The sequence below is a fragment of the Pipistrellus kuhlii genome, unplaced genomic scaffold (assembly GCF_014108245.1).
Source record: "Pipistrellus kuhlii isolate mPipKuh1 unplaced genomic scaffold, mPipKuh1.p scaffold_m20_p_9, whole genome shotgun sequence".
In the NCBI taxonomy this organism is placed as follows: Eukaryota; Metazoa; Chordata; class Mammalia; order Chiroptera; family Vespertilionidae; genus Pipistrellus; species Pipistrellus kuhlii.
The window spans coordinates 66293470-66308775 of record NW_023425595.1 but is presented as its reverse complement, the minus strand read 5'-3'; the positions used below and the strand labels follow the sequence as shown (position 1 = coordinate 66308775).

Here is a 15306-nt window from a genome sequence, read left to right as displayed (position 1 = left end):
CACTTTGTTCTCCTGGTTTCTGACTTCCCTCCTCTCTGCCTCACAGTTATTCTGCAACCTCGTCTGGGTCTGTTGTTTAGCTGAGCCCTTTGGCTTCCTTGTTTAATGGGAAGTGCTCCTCCGGAGGTATTGTTATCAGAGAAACATGAAGGTTGGCACACCTCTATGACCTTTATCACAGACTGGGTCCTGTTCACATCTGTCCTAAAGGAAGACCACATAGGCCTCCCTGCTGGGGTCTGCCTGCCGCCAGGTTCCTGTGGTCAAGCCAGTCTGAATTGAAATAAACGCTTTCTGAGTGGCAGATTGTGTGAGGTGGGCATTTATGCAAACTCAGCATGCCTTGGTGGATACTGTGAAAATATGGCAACACAAGAGACTGAAATGAGTTTTCAGGGGAAAATAGAAGCTTTTCAAGGGCATAAAACACTTAGAATGGGTGGCCTAGATAGGCTATTGAATTTCTCTTATTCTTCTGGAGGAAATCACTCAAGAACAGCATCTTTTTCTTCTGGGGTATAATAGATGAAAACGCACATTGAGACAAAAGAGGAGTCTGATCAACCTTTTTAACTTGGAAGTGTGTGATCTAGAATTTTTTTGTTTTTGAGTATAATTCTTTTTTAAAACCCGGCACAAGCTGGACTTCATGCAGAGGGTGGGCCAGTCCCGGATTGGAAGTGCAGCGGGGACAGCCGAGGGTTTGAATAGGATTGCTGGTAAAAACGAAGCACGGCTGGTCCTATCCGAACGGCTTCCCATCTCTGCTGGGCTGGCCCCCCGGTCGGTGCCACAGCCTGTGCTCCTGGAACTGCCTGGCCCGGGGAGGAGGCTTTGATGGAGATTACGGGTTGTGCAGATGGACTGATTGAACACAGCTTTCTGAGTGAATCAGAAATGTGTCTATTATCAGGAATATTGAAAGCGTAAGAATAACATTTTAGGAGAAAATAGAATTTGCTTGCTTTAACTCCAAACACCTGAAGTAGAAACAGAACTGGGAAGGATGGAGGGAATGCCCCTGAAAGCTGCCTTCAGTTCACCGTTTCGAGTGTGTCTGCCCAAAGCGTTTGTGTTTGTGTTCCTGACACAATTGCGTGCATGCTCCATTCATTAGCACTGCTGAGTCCCAAACAGAAGTTCTGCCAGCGGGATCAAGGGTGATCACCTGCTCCAGAACTCCTGACCTCTCTGCATTGTCACCGGACTCCTCCCCTACCTGTGGCACCCCATTTGAACTCGCTCTTTAGCCTGCTTCCTTAGCCTGGGTTCTGCTTCCGTCCAGAATGAGTACCTGGCTAGGTGCTCATTTCACCCCGATTTCACTGTGCTGCCATCCCTGCCCTGGACATGAACCCTGACCCTTCCGTGGCTGTTGGAATGCTGCTTGGGCAGTCTTTTATCTGCTTCCTCATAAACATCTCTTTCTGGTTAGGTAACAGGGACAGGTGTTAGCTTCTAGCCCTGGTGCTGTCTCAGGCAGTCCTTATCAATAGCTGTTCTTTCTGTAAGGTTCTGGCTGTGCGCTGATTGATCAGTGGATTTTGAAGGTGATCCACATGGGTGCTCTTTCCTCAGGAGGCGGGCAGGTGGGCTGCTCTGAGCAGTGCATTTCACAGTAGCTGGCCTTGTATGCGCTGGCCAGGTACGTGTGTCCTTGAGGGCCACATTCTTTAAAAATGTGCTGTCTCCATCCGGGGAGAAGTCCCCCTGCCCCCAGCTTTACAGCACAGAACCTGTGGTTTCCGGGGCTGACCATCGACCACAAAGCTGACTGTAGTTTCCTGATGCTTGTAGAGCTGACTGCTCAGGGGCAGCTTTGCATCAGACAGTGAGACAGGTTTCTGAGGGCGCTAGGCAGAGAGATGATGCTAAACCAGAGGATTCCTCTGCAGCTTGGCTGAGGGATCACTCGAAGCTCCTCTCTCCGTCCTGGTGTAGTGATAAGAACAGGGTGCATTTGATCCCAGGATAGGGCCTCCCAGGCTGTCAGTGCCGCCAGCTACGGTAAGTGGGAATGGAAGGCGCAGACCTGGGCCCTGGGAAAGGAGTAGGCTGGAGCCCACATGGCAGCAGCATCTTTGTGCTCGTCTTTGGGAACACATCCCTAGGAGGTTTGCTCAGAACCCTGGGTCCTAACCTTGACCTTCTCTTCCCATGTATTCAGCTCCACCTACAAGGACTCCAACACCCTGCACCTCCCTACGGAGCGGTTCTCCCCGGTGCGCCGGTTCTCAGATGGGGCTGCCAGCATCCAGGCCTTTAAAGCCCACCTGGAGAAAATAGGCAACAGCAGCAGCATCAAACAGTTGCAGCAGGTAAGGGGGAGACGCAGACATCTCTGGAGAAGCATGGCAGCAGAGCCACGTCCGCCCTTCTGCAGCAGTGCTGCCGCTGCCGGGCCCAGAGCCAGAGCCTCTGCTCCGTGCTTGCTTGCCCCACAAAGGGGCTGTCTGCCCCTCCCGCCCCTGAAGTTCACTAGAAGGAATTTCCTCTGGGTGTGGGTGTCAGTGGGAGGCACCAGGGACAGTACTGTAAGCAGCCCTTGTCTTCCTCTTGGAATGAGCACTGGGTCTTGTGGGAGCTTGCTGGGCATGGCTGCCACCTGGCACACCCTCCAGTGCTACAAAATGGTGCTCCCAGAGGAGAGAAGGGCAGTTTCCACAGACCAGTTTGCTTTCTGCCTTCTGATGTCCACACTGAGTGGCACGTTCTTTTACACAGATCTCACGCCGACACTTAACGCTTATGCTTGCCCATCCTTGGTGTTTCCATTGGTTCACGCAGAGCAGAGTGTGAATGTATATGTTTATTTAGCACACAGATACCTAGGGGATAGGGTGAGTGCTCGAGGGCACTGCTCGCTCTCGCCTGGCTCTTTCTGCCGTGAGACCTTCGGGCAGATGTGCTCCTGCTGACGTCACTGCATGGGGTGGGTCTGGCTATATCCCATCTGTATGAACTGCTTTCCCTTCAGGAGTGCGAGCAGCTGCGGAAGCTGTACGGGGGGCAGATCGATGAGAGAGTCCTGGAGAAGACGCAGCAGCAGCACATGCTCTACCAGCAGGAGCAGCACCACCAGCTTCTCCAGCAGCAGATCCAAGTAGGCCTCCCTGCGCGCTCCCCGCGGGCTCCGAGTGTGCTCTCAGCATGACGGGTTTGCCTGTGAATTTTGGAGGAGACCATGCAGGGCAAATGTAGTTGAGTTCTGTTTCTGGTTGACATGTTGGAGTAAAGAGAATCAAACTAATCCATGAACCACAAAAGCCTAAGTCTCAGGGACAGGTAGTTCTGTTTCCTTCCCGAGAACAGCTCACGGTAATCTTCATGCTCACCATCTTCCCCTTGTGTTTTAGGATTCCATCTGCCCTCCTCAGCCCTCCCCGCCTCTTCAGGGCGCCTGTGAAAGCCAGCCCGCCCTCCTCACCCACCAGCTGCAGAGGTAAGGCCTGACCCATTGTCTCTAGCTCGGTGCCTGGGCCTGACTCAGGGGAGATTCTGACCGACTTTAGCTTCCATCCTGGAAGAAACTATTTGAAGAGCAGAGAAACCACTTTAATCCCAGCAGCCCCCCTGGCATCCGGGCTTCCTGTGCCACGTCACTATCTCAGCCACACGAACCAAGTAACGTGACATCTAATGCAGGAGGCCAGACAGGCCTCAGGCCTCTGCCTCTTTGGGAAGTCCAGTAAAATAATTCTTGGGGAGGTTGTAAGGAGCTGTGGTGGGCGGGTCGTGCATGTTTTCCAGCCTGGAGGTTTATCAGCACTAGAAAAACAGTTTCTGCTGAGGTGTGTGCTATGGTTGAGGCTAACTCAGTGTTCTGGGGGCACCTCAGGGATTGGTTTACCTGGATTTGTTTTTTTTTTAAGGTTAAGGATTCAGCCTTCAAGCCCACCTCCCAACCACCCCAACAACCATCTCTTCAGACAGCCCAGTAGCAGTCCTCCCCCGATGAGCGTGGGCCAGCCCCATGGTGAGTGCCGGCGGCCGGCCTGAGCCCGTGTGCCGCGTGGAACAGATGGATCCCAGCTGTGAATGCCACGCGCTGGTGACTTGAATGGCAGAATAGCAGCATTTTAGGAGTGGGCTCTGGAGCCAGCCTGCCTTGGTTTGGATCCTGAGTGGTGAAACCTAAGTCAAGTCACTTAATTTCAGCTTTCCTGGGCTTTCTCAAATGGAAAATAGGGTTACTGCTAGTATTTAATGAACGAACATATGCACTTGGAACAGCCTGGTGCTACATTGCTCTTGGTAAAGGTTAACTATTAATATTTTTAATAAAACACCCTCCAATTCTACCAACTAAAAAGCTGCTGCCAGAGCCTTCCTTGTTGCCGGGCCTGTTGGGTTCTCCTTGTACTTGGGGACCCTCTCGTGGATGTTTAGAGGAGGTGAAGATCCAACAAGAGCATCTTTGGAGACCAACTCTGTGAGGAGTTAGTATTCCACACTGGAGATCTCTTCAGAAGCACTGCACAGTCTGGATTCCTGAGGAGTCTGATCTGGTCTCTGTTCTTCCTGCTCAGAGCGGTTCCCTGAGCAGCTACATCAGCAGGAAAGGCCCGTCCCAGAGCTGCTAAGTCAGCATCTGCCCGTTAGCAAGACCCAAGCCATTGGTATGCACATTAGAATCTGAGAAACACTGCTCTAAATCAGAGCTACTCAAAGAACAATCCATGGACCAACTGTTTGTTTGTTTTTTAATAGATATTTATTGATTTCAGAGAGGAAGGCAGAGGAATTGAGAGAGAGACAGACAGACAGACAAACATCAATGATGAGGGAGAATCATAGATAGGCTGCCTCTGCACGCCCTGCACTGGGGATCAAGCCTGCAACCCAGGCATGTGTCCTGACCAGGAATCAAACCCTGATCTCCTGGTTCACAGGTCAGTGCTTAACCACTAAGCAACACTGGCCAGGCGATGAACCAAGTTTCAGAGCAACTTATTAGAAATACAGACCCATGGTCCCCCTCCGCAACCTGTTGAGTCAGGCTGCTATGTGTGGGGCCCAGGAGCCTGAACAGTCCCCCAGATGAGCCTCATGCACAGCAGTGTGAGGAGCAGAGCTGTGGTGGCGTTCGGTCATCTGCAGCCGGCAGGCACTGGGCGTTTGATCACTGAGGCTCCTCTCTCTCTAGGTGCTGCATCTCCCTCCCAGTTCCAGGGCTTGCCCTCCCGCAGTGCAGTCTTCCAGCAGCAGCCTGAGAACTGCTCTCCTCCTCCCAGCGTCGCTCTCACCTGCCTGGGCATGCAGCAGCCCACCCAGCCACAGCAGGTGGCCATCCAACTGCAGGAGCCTGTCGGCGTGCTCAGCAACATGCCAGGGGCAGCTGCAGGCTCCGTGGGGCGGGGCACCTCCATCAGCCCCAGTGCCAGTCAAATCCAGATGCAGCACCATGCCAACCTGCTGGCCTCCTTCAGCTATGGGCATCGGCCCTTGTCCAAGCAGCTGAGTGCTGACAGTGCAGAAGCCCACAGGTAAGGCCACCTAGGTCACCCCGTGAGCCACCCAGGTGACAGAGGAGGGAGCAGGGAGCAGGGAGGGGTCTGGTGGTCATGCTTCTTCCACTCTCTCTAAATCAGGTTAGTGGTTTTGGGGTGAACTTGAAACCTACTTATTGACCAAATAGGGGCTCAGAATGCTAATGAGAGAGTAGAGGAAACTGACAGAGCTGCCTTACTGTTTATCTGCAAGGGAGAAAGCCTAGTAGACTTTGGGAAGAGTGCCCGTTTCCCTTGTCTGTTCCCAGAGGGTTCCTTCCCTCTCCGTCTGTCATATTCCAAAAGATTGGTGCTGAGGAGCTCCAGTGATGTAGTACAGTTCTCCTTCAGCCTAGAGCTGGGCGGTCTCATACACAGGGCCCCAAGTCCTGGGGCCAGCGGGTGATGGTGCAGGGGCGAGGTGCTGCACCCCTTCCCTGCCTCTCCGCACTCTGTCCGCGCGCTGTGGCCTGACAGAGGCGCCGTTCCCCGGGGAGTGTAGTGCTCTTTTACATGGCTGCCTGGTACTCACTCGCTTTTGTGTCTGCAGCTTGAACGTGAATCGGTTCTCCCCTGCTAACTACGACCAGGCGCATTTACACCCTCATCTGTTTTCGGACCAGTCCCGGGGTTCCCCCAGCAGCTACAGCCCTTCAGCAGGAGTGGGGTTCCCTCCAGCCCACGCCCTGAAAGTCCCTCCACTTGACCAGTTCCCCACCTTCCCTCCCAGTACGCATCAGCAGCCACCTCCCTATCCCACATCAGCACTACAGCAGGCCCTGCTGTCCCCCACGCCGCCAGACTACACGAGACACCAGCAGGTACCCCACATCCTTCAAGGACTGCTCTCCCCCCGGCATTCGCTCGCTGGCCACTCGGACATTCGGCTGCCCCAAGCAGAGTTTGCACAGCTCATTAAAAGGCAGCAGCAGCAGCGACAGCAGCAGCAGCAGGAGTATCAAGAATTGTTTAGGCATATGAACCAGGGGGATGCTGGGAGCCTGACTCCTAATCTTGCAGGACAGAGTATGACAGAGCACCAGGCTTTACCGTATCAAAATGCTGACTCGTATCACCGCCAGCACACCAGCCCCCAGCATCTTCTGCAGATCAGAGCTCAAGAATGTATCTCCCAGGTTTCCTCAAACAGCTCGCCCCAGGGCTACGCTCAGCAGCCAGCTCTCCTGCATCCGGAGAGCATGGAGGAGGAGTGCTCCTGTGTGGCGGCCAAGGACGGCTTTCCAGACAGGCAGAGTTCAAGTGCATTGACCAAAGGTTGCCACAACAGCTCTTTACTCTTGAGTACTGGCGGACCTGGGGACCCTGAGTCTTTACTAGGAACTGTGAGCCACGCACAGGAATTGGGGATCCATCCATACCGACATCAGCCAACTGCTGCATTCAGTAGAAATAAGGTGTCCAGCCGAGGTAAGAGTCCCTCCAAAGTAAAAGTTCTGGGCTAATCTGTCCCAGTTCAGTGAACTTAGTAATGTTGTCTTTTTCCAGCTAGTACTCTGTGTTCCTAGGAGAAAAAGAATTCCTGAGAAGACCTTCAGGACCTTTTGAGGGAGAAGCATGTAGGAAGTGGGTATTGGTGGGTAAAGAGTCATTTTCAAAATAAGATAATGATAGAAAATTAATAATTAGATAACATAGTAAGATATATCATCTATTTCCAATATCCATACCATGTTTTTTAGCTTTTAGAATTTCTTGACTTTCTTCCAACTAGCCAACTTTTAACTTCTGCAATAGAAAAAGTCAGCCAGTGGTGAGGAAATAGGAGTCGGTATAAATAACATTGGACCAGAAGTCAAAGCATCTCGGTTCTGGATGAGCCTCTGCCACGAATGCCACGGCCTTGTCACTCACACCCTCACCTGTGGAAAAGACAGGAGGAGCAGTGGCTTTGCCGAGTATTTGGGAAGATTAAAACGTGCATATATGTGCATGTGTGTGTGTGTGTGTGTGTGTGTGTGTGTATGTTTTTGTGTTTGAGAGAGAGGGGGGAGGGAGGCATTATTACTCCGATCATTTCATTAATAAATGCACACTTTTACAGCATCTTAAGGGACCATGTCATCTCATTTTGTCTCATTATATAATGAATGCATGCATTCATTTTTATTCTGAGGGAGATTAATATTACTCCCTCAGAAAATGTTATTCCATTAGCTTCATAATATCCTAAACAAAATATGGACCAATATCCATTCCATCATCACAGATCATGAAAACTGAGTTTGCCCGTAAAACATACAGTCCTGAAACCAAGCATTTCTTACATCCTTCCCTTCGTGGAGCTGCCTGCTTCTCCTGCTCTGTCTTCTACAGTCGGCACACAGCTCAGCCCATAGAGGAATTAGTCCATGGCAGGTGGCAGGGAGAAGACCTTGCTCTAAATTGTGTGTGAGAAGGCGTGGTGCCCTCAGGTTGGCTGGCTCCTTATGCACCAATAGAGAGGGACACGTGGTTGCAAAAAACACCAGGTAATGGGCTCTGAACAGTCTGATGCCATCCCGCCTAGAGGGTGGCTGCGGTATGTAGGATTTGGATTGGGAGGGGGCGGGGAAGGTTCCGGGCAGGCCGTATGTGGAGTGGCTGACACACCTGGGGGTATTTAGTGTTGGGGGAAATAAGTTAAGGAAGAAGGATTTGACTTTTCTGGGTTCATATTATGGGACAGAACCAAGATGGGAAGAGAAGTCACAGCGAATGTTAACTCCCTGGAAGACTGTAAGAACATTCTCGCCTCAGCATGGGAGCTTCCTGTCACCGGGAGAGTTCTAGCAGGGCAGATGGTGTGAGGGTGCTGCAGAAAGTTTTCTGTGTGAGTGGAAGCTGAGCACGCTGTAGCTCTAAACGACGAACTTCTCTGTGGGGTTTTCCGTGTGGCAGGCACCAAGGGCTGCTCACACATAAACTTATTTAACCCTCCCAACAGCCCTATGTGGTCATAACTCTTGTCACCCCATTTTATCAGTGAGGTACCGCAGAGCAGGTACTTCCCCAAGGCCAACAACTGGTAGGTGGCATCTGAACCCAGGCGTCATCAGCACGCTGCAGCAGGTGCCCCCCGTCAGGGCCCGGGAAGAGCAAAGCCGGAGCTAACCGTGTGCACGCCCATCCCCCCACCCTGCATTGCCACATATTAAACACTTTTGAGATTTTTTTGTTCAAAAATTCTCTCTAATTTTTTTTAAATAAATCTTTATTGTTCAGATTATTACAATTGTTTCTCCTTTTTTCCCCCCATAGCTCCCCTCCACCCGGTCCCCACCCCACCCTCTGCCCTTCCCAAACTCCCCCCCTCCCCCCCTCCCCCTCCCCCTCATCCTCATCCATAAGTGTATTTTTGTCCAGTCTCTTCTCGTATTCCCCACTCAGACATCCCTTTCCCCTGAGAATTATCAATCCCCTCCCATTTTATACCTTTGATTCTATTATGTTCACCAGTTTATTGTATTCCTCAGATTTTTAATTCATTTGACTTTTTGATTCACTTGTTGATAGATATGTATTTGTTGATCATAATTTTTATCTTTACTTTTTTTCTTCTTTTTCCTCTTTTAAAGAAAACCTTTTAGCATTTCATACAATACTGGTTTGGTGTTGATGAACTCCTTTAGCTTTTTTCTGATCTGTGAAGCTCTTTATCTGGCCTTCAATTCTGAATGATAACTTTGCTGGGTAGAATAATCTTGGTTGTAGGTTTTTGCTGTTCATCACTTTGAATATTTCTTGCCACTCCCTTCTGGCCTGCAGAGTTTCTGTTGAGAAATCAGAAATAGGTTTTCAGTGTCTTCTCTCTCTTCTTCTGGCACCCCCATAATTCTGATGTTGGTATGCTTGACGTTGTCCCAGAGGCTCCTTACAGTATCTTCAACTTTCTTGATTCTCTTCTCTTCTTGCTTCTCTGGAGGAGTGTCCTTTGCCTCTTTGTATTTCAAATCTTTGACTTGATTTTTGCGTTCCTCTAGTCTGCTGTTGGGTATCTATATAATATTTTTTATTTCTGACAGTGTATGTTTAATTTCTAGTTGGTACTGATCCTCGAGGGTCTCATTAAGTTTATCGACCTTTCTAGGGAATTCTTAAAAAACCTTATAACCGTGGTTTTTGAACTCTGTGTCCACTCATTTGTTCTCTATTTCTTTCATTTGTGATCTGTTACCTTGTCTCCTCATCTTCGCTGCTTCTCTGAGTTGGTAGGGTAGGTTTGTGTGCTGGGTGTCCTAAATGGTTCAATGGGTCAGCCTCCCAGTTACCTGAGGTGGACAATCTCGGTGTACCCCTTTGTGGACTGTGGGTATAGCCTTGTAGTTAAGTCTTGATTATTGCAAATGGTTCAATGGGTCAGCCTTCCAGTTACCTGAGGTGGACACTCTCGGTGTACCCCTTTGTGGACTGTGGGTATAGCCTTGTAGTTAAGTCTTGATTATTGTTGGTGTCACTGGGAGGAATTGACCTCTAGGCTAATTGGCTGTGAGGACCCGCTGAGTCTATAATAGAATTGCTGTCTGGAGACACATTTTGGGGCAGGACTTGTTCCAGTAGGGCTTTGGTGCTCACTGAGTCTGCCCCTTGAATGTGTCCCTTATGAGAGTAGTTGAAATCTGGTGTTGTCCCACACTGACCACTAGATACACTAGTTTCTGGATCTCCAATGGGGTGCAGTTCAGCTACTGTCTGAGGCTATCCAGCAGGAGCTACATCAAGAACTATAGTTTTCTCCTCTTTGCTTGGGATTTGGCCATTTTGGAGCTGGAGCTACAGTTTATTTCATTAAGCTGCCACAGGGCAGGCCATTTATCTGCAAAAGCCACTCTGTGGAGTCTGGCCGGGTTTGTAGAATGTGTGGGGTGGGGTCTCAGGGCAGAGTGGGGTCTCAGGGCGACACTAGGCTGGGGCATGGCAAACAGTGATGGCTGCCATCAGCCCTCTCTGCCTTTCCACATTTCCAAGTCCCCGTATCACCACGCTCCAGCGCAGAAAACAATGATTGCTGTGCGCACCTCTGCAAAAAAGTCACCCTCACTTTCTGACCCGATCCCCCACGTGACCCCAGAAACTGGATTTCAAAGTGATCAGTAGCTTGTTTCCCTTCGGGTTGAAAAAAAGCCGCATGCCCAGTCATCCACCACCAGTCCGATTCGCGTGCCTCCACACCTAGGCTTTTCAGCTTTTCAGCACTTGTGCTCCTTTCTCTTTCAGCCAGCTTTCCTGTGGTTCTGGGTGATAGATGTTTTGTCTTTTAGTTGTAGTTTTGAAATTGTTGTGTGAGGCGGCAGATTAGTTGTTTACCTTTGCTGCCATCTTGGTTTTTCTTGTATGGGCCTTTTCAAACACATTCTCTCTAATTTTCCCTCCGGTCTGACTCCTCCGTACAGAAAGGCTGGGGCTTGGACTCACCTGTGTTCCATGAGTGTCAGAGGAATCCTGCCCGGCCTTGCTGACATGTTTAGACAGTGGCACTGACTGCGTTTGGGACCAGGTGCAGGTGCGGGAGTCCTCGGAGGGGCAGGGTGGCTCCCAGCCAGAGGAATTAGTTCTCAGTGGAGTAAGCAGCATTTGAGTTGGGTTTGATAGGTGAAGATGGCTTTGCCATTTGGATTTGGGGGAGAAGCATGAGGAAAGGCCAGTGGGTGAGCGTGTTGCGGGTATCTTGGAGTGTAGTGTACATGAAGGAACCCGCAGAAGCTAAGGCAGAAGCTTCCTAAAAGCCAGAGCGGGGTCCGGGTCCAGGCCCAGCACAGTGTGCCAGGAGGGAGTGGCGTAGTGCTCCCTTCTCCTGCCTGTCAGTCACCCCTTCTTCCAAGTCGAAGGCCTGAGCTTCAGGCTTGTAATTCTTGTGACAGATCGCTCCACCTTCTTTCCCTGGTGAGTTACTCATTACCTCTCCTGCCTCCTCTTTCCTACCTTCTCACATCTGCCCATCCCCACCAATGTCCCCCACAAACTCCTCTGCCTCTCTGGGAGAGAGGAGAGCCCAGTGGTGAACTAGTTCCGGCAGGTTTCAGCTCAGCACACCCCTGTTCTCGGGTGCCTCGTGGGCAGCTCTGCAAGAATCTCCTCCACTCCCTGCCACCCCACTTCCCCTCTTTTGTCTCACGTATTTTTTTTTCCTGATCTTTTCTAGAAGTTACAGTCTTAGCTCCTGCCTATGGATTATAGGGGCTGCTCTTCCTTCCTTCTACCCACTTACTCTTAAAAAAAAAAAATAATAATAATAATACATTTTATTGATTTTTTGCAGAGAGGAAAGGAGAGGGATAGAGAAAAACATTGATAACAGAGAAACATTGATCAGCTGCCTCCTGCACACCCCCTATTGGGGATGTGCCTGCAACCAAGGTACATGCCTTTGACTGGAATCGAACCTGGGGCCCTTTAATCTGCAGGCTGACTCTCTACCCACTGAGCCAAACTGGTTAGAGCTTACCCCCTTACTCTTTACTGCAGCCACAAACTATGCCTTTTTTTTTGCTTGAATTCTAGTCACCTTTTCTGACATCTAGTTTGTGACTTTGGGAACCACATATGCAATGATCTCTAGTGAATAAAGTCACAGGTTATTGCTGTGTGCATTGGAATTCAGCATAGTGGGTAACACACTAGAGAAGCTAATGGTCCAAGGAAGCCTGGTCTGCTCCGGAGTTAACACCCCTCGGGAGATGCTGTCATGTGTTTAAACACACGCTGATCCTCGAAGTCCCCGTAGCTCTCACTGTGACAACATGAGCTCACTCTGAGGACGGCCCTCCCTCCCGGCCTTCACCTGTGCAGTTGGGGGTGTTCAGCTGGACACCCCTGAGAAGGAGACTGGGATTGTGTTTGTAGCGGGTCTGCTCCGGCCTTCCACCTCAGCTACTCATGTCTTTTCACAACCACCCGGGATGCATGCGATGGTTCCTTTGACAACAGGACTGCTGAGGCTCCACAATCTCCCTGCTTTAACCTGATGTGATTCCTTCTATGAAAGGAAGGACATGAGAGCTTAGTTCAACCGCCAAGAATCGGCAGACACTCTGCTGTCACTTCTGTCAAGAAAGGGTGGAGACCTCTCCCTCCACCACCTGCAGGCCAGAAGGGAACTCACACCCGACCTGTTCACACTCCGCACGGGGAAATGCTTGCTGTTCCCTTTCCTGACCCCTCAGCTGCTGCAGTTACCCACTCGCCCCCAAACTCCTGGAAGAGCAAATTCAGCAAGACTGGGATGACAGCTGTGAGCACAGGCTGTGGGCACTGTGGCAGGCAGCAGTGAAAAGCTAACGAGCCTGCCCTCGGGAGCTTAAGCCTGCTGGGGTGGGGGAGGAAGGCAGCTCCCAAACAGCTTCCACATGCAGTGCCACCGAGCGAGCTGTCAGCGGCGCACAGCCAGGCACGTGCCAATGATGGCGTTTTGGTCAGCGGCGGCCTACTGACATGACGGTGGAGCCGAAAAACCCCCTTTGCCCATTTAGGGCATCGCTCGCACAGAGCGTTACAAACCCAGTCCAGTAACACACTGGGCAGGGGCAGCCTCGGAGCAGCAGGTGGCACCAGACGCCCAGGTGTATAGGAGGCGTGCAGTCTAGATTGGTGTAAGTGCACTCGTTCCCACGACAAAATCACCTTCCGACAGGCTTCTCAGAATGTATTCCTGTTGTTCAGCAATGCATGACTATACCAGGATTTTAATAAAGCAGATCGAGGGTGACCTTTCTAAAATAAGTCTGAAATGTAGGTGAACAGGGACCCCTGGGCAGTCGAGGAAAATTAAATGCCCTCCTATCAGTATTTGTGGGCACCTGCTTCCTCCGTGCCTGCTTGCTGCCGGTCAGTGTGAAGCCAGGCGCTGCCAGAGCACCAAGCAGGCAGCGGGAGGAAGGCTGGTTTGAATGCCCCATGCTGCCCATAGTCTCCCTAACTGCTCTCCAGAGATAGAATATAGGCTTATCTTCTATACTTGATTTTTTTTCTTTCCTTTGCAAATAAACAAACAGTACAGTACATCACACAATGCGCTTACCAACTCGAACTTGGAGGAAACTACATTCTCTTCTGCCCGGCCAGCCTCGAAGTGCCCATACATGGCCCCCTCTGATCCTTTAAGGACATGCAGACATGCCATTCCTCTTTTCTCACAACCAGTGAGTCAGGACGGTCAGTAGCCTGTGCAAGCTGAGGGAGCCCTGAGCGGGGCGTGCGTGCGCGTCTCCCCTGTGCTCGCAGCTCCTCGGGCCAACACCTGAGAGTGCTGCTCTCAGACGGCCTCTTGCCCAGTATTTAGATCCTTTGGTGAGCTTGACAGCTCCTCTCGGTGCTGAGTTGGCATAAAGGATGCCAATGCTTTGAGCCTAAATCACGAGTTTCTTGGTCAGTGGGTCACTCTGTGTGCCGTGCTCCCCCGCCCAACTGCTCAGCGGGTCTCCTGGGATATCAGAGGACCTGTAGACGCAGGACTAGACACGCTCTTACCGGAAGTTGCACCCTATTGGGTGGTCCTGTGTAAAGTGATAACAACCCTTTCACACGTGATCTCTTCTGAGCCCCAAACAACTGTCTGTCATGTGTGAGAGAGAGAAGCTGAAATTATGAGTAAATAGCCTACCCAGTCTTGTCCATTCTGCTGGTGATGGAGCTAGATCCTGACTTTCAGTTTTCTGATTCCCTAGCCTGATCTCTCCTTCATGCCTTCCCGCCTTCCACTCCACACCATCCAGGCATCCCTGCCAGGCAGTAGATGCCAGGCCTTCCGGACTGCCACCTGTGGGTTAGATTGAAACTCGAGCAGACAGCAAGCACCCTGGTTTGTCACCCAACTCCGGTTTCATCTTGTTTTTACTTTTGTTTGTCTCTCCTAAACCAGAAGCTCCTTCTCTGGAAATTAAAGTTCCAGTAACTCATTTGTTCACCTATATGTGGGGAAATTGTCTCCATAATTGTAGAAGTAGGTTTCTGTGATACATCAGTTCCTTTGTTTTTGTCAGCTGGCCCAGTAAGCCCTTTCCCCTCACAACTAGCGTTCTGAAACGTGTGAGTAATCCCCGTCTGCACAGCGTCCCCAGCCCCACACTTACTGCCTGGGGGGTGAGACAGGGTTACAGACAGCGCGGCTGAGCCCGCCCTCAGGGCCCAGTGAAGGCAGGCTCACCCCAGCTTCCGGGCCCTGAGCTCTGGGCGGGGAGTCAGGAAGGCTCGTCGCCTGCTTCGCTAGGCACCAGTTCTGTCTCGGTGGCACTCAGGTATGCTGGCACCAGACCGGAAGGCTAGGAAGACAGCAGACGAGGAGGTAAGGGTCCAGGCGATCTTCCAAAGGCAGGGCCAACTGGAGGGTGCATGCTTGGGTTTCTATAATAGAAACCTCAGTTTCTGGAATAAAAATAAATTCTAAAAAAGGGAGGGGGGAGAGGGGAGACTTAGCAAACATGTCAGACAGACAAACACTAAGGCCCCTGGAGGGGTGGGGAGGGGGGCGAGATGGGGGAGAAGGGCTGAATATCAGGAAGCAGAGCTTACACATGTCCTCGTGTTTGACAAGGAGCCTTCCACAATCTTTAAAGGAGAGTTCCTGTGTTTGTCATTGTGGGGAGAAGGAGGTGCAATGGATGAGATTTGCATTCAATTCTATATTTCAGAAAAAAAACCCTCAGGAATTGAATGGATGCTGCTAGCTCGAAGACAGTAATACAGGCATAAGAAAATAGTTTGAATTCTGGCTGGTGTGCTCAGTGGTTAGGGAGTTGGGCCGAGAACCAAAGGGTCATGAGGGTCAGTTCCCAGTCAAGGGCGTGTACCTGGGTTGCAGGTTCGATCCCCAGCCCTAGTAGGG

The 15306-nt window shown here is 51.0% G+C and overlaps 1 protein-coding gene across 7 annotated transcripts in view; it reads left to right on the top strand.

Annotated features, from left to right (window-relative positions):
• Positions 1 to 15306, top strand: part of SIK3 (SIK family kinase 3) — a 233161-nt gene that overhangs the window by 210923 nt on the left and 6932 nt on the right. For 4 of the 7 annotated variants that reach the window (XM_036428320.2, XM_045577806.1, XM_036428319.2 and 1 more), the window contains 6 exons: positions 2168 to 2318; positions 2978 to 3103; positions 3357 to 3442; positions 3873 to 3976; positions 5147 to 5486; positions 6040 to 6917. In XM_036428320.2, coding sequence (XP_036284213.1) covers positions 2168 to 2318; positions 2978 to 3103; positions 3357 to 3442; positions 3873 to 3976; positions 5147 to 5486; positions 6040 to 6917 — 1685 coding nt within the window. Of the gene's footprint in view, positions 1 to 2167; positions 2319 to 2977; positions 3104 to 3356; positions 3443 to 3872; positions 3977 to 5146; positions 5487 to 6039; positions 7464 to 7494; positions 7554 to 15306 lie in introns of those variants that run through there. The other 3 variants (XM_036428322.2, XM_036428321.2, XR_006740870.1) reach the window with 2 other exon arrangements.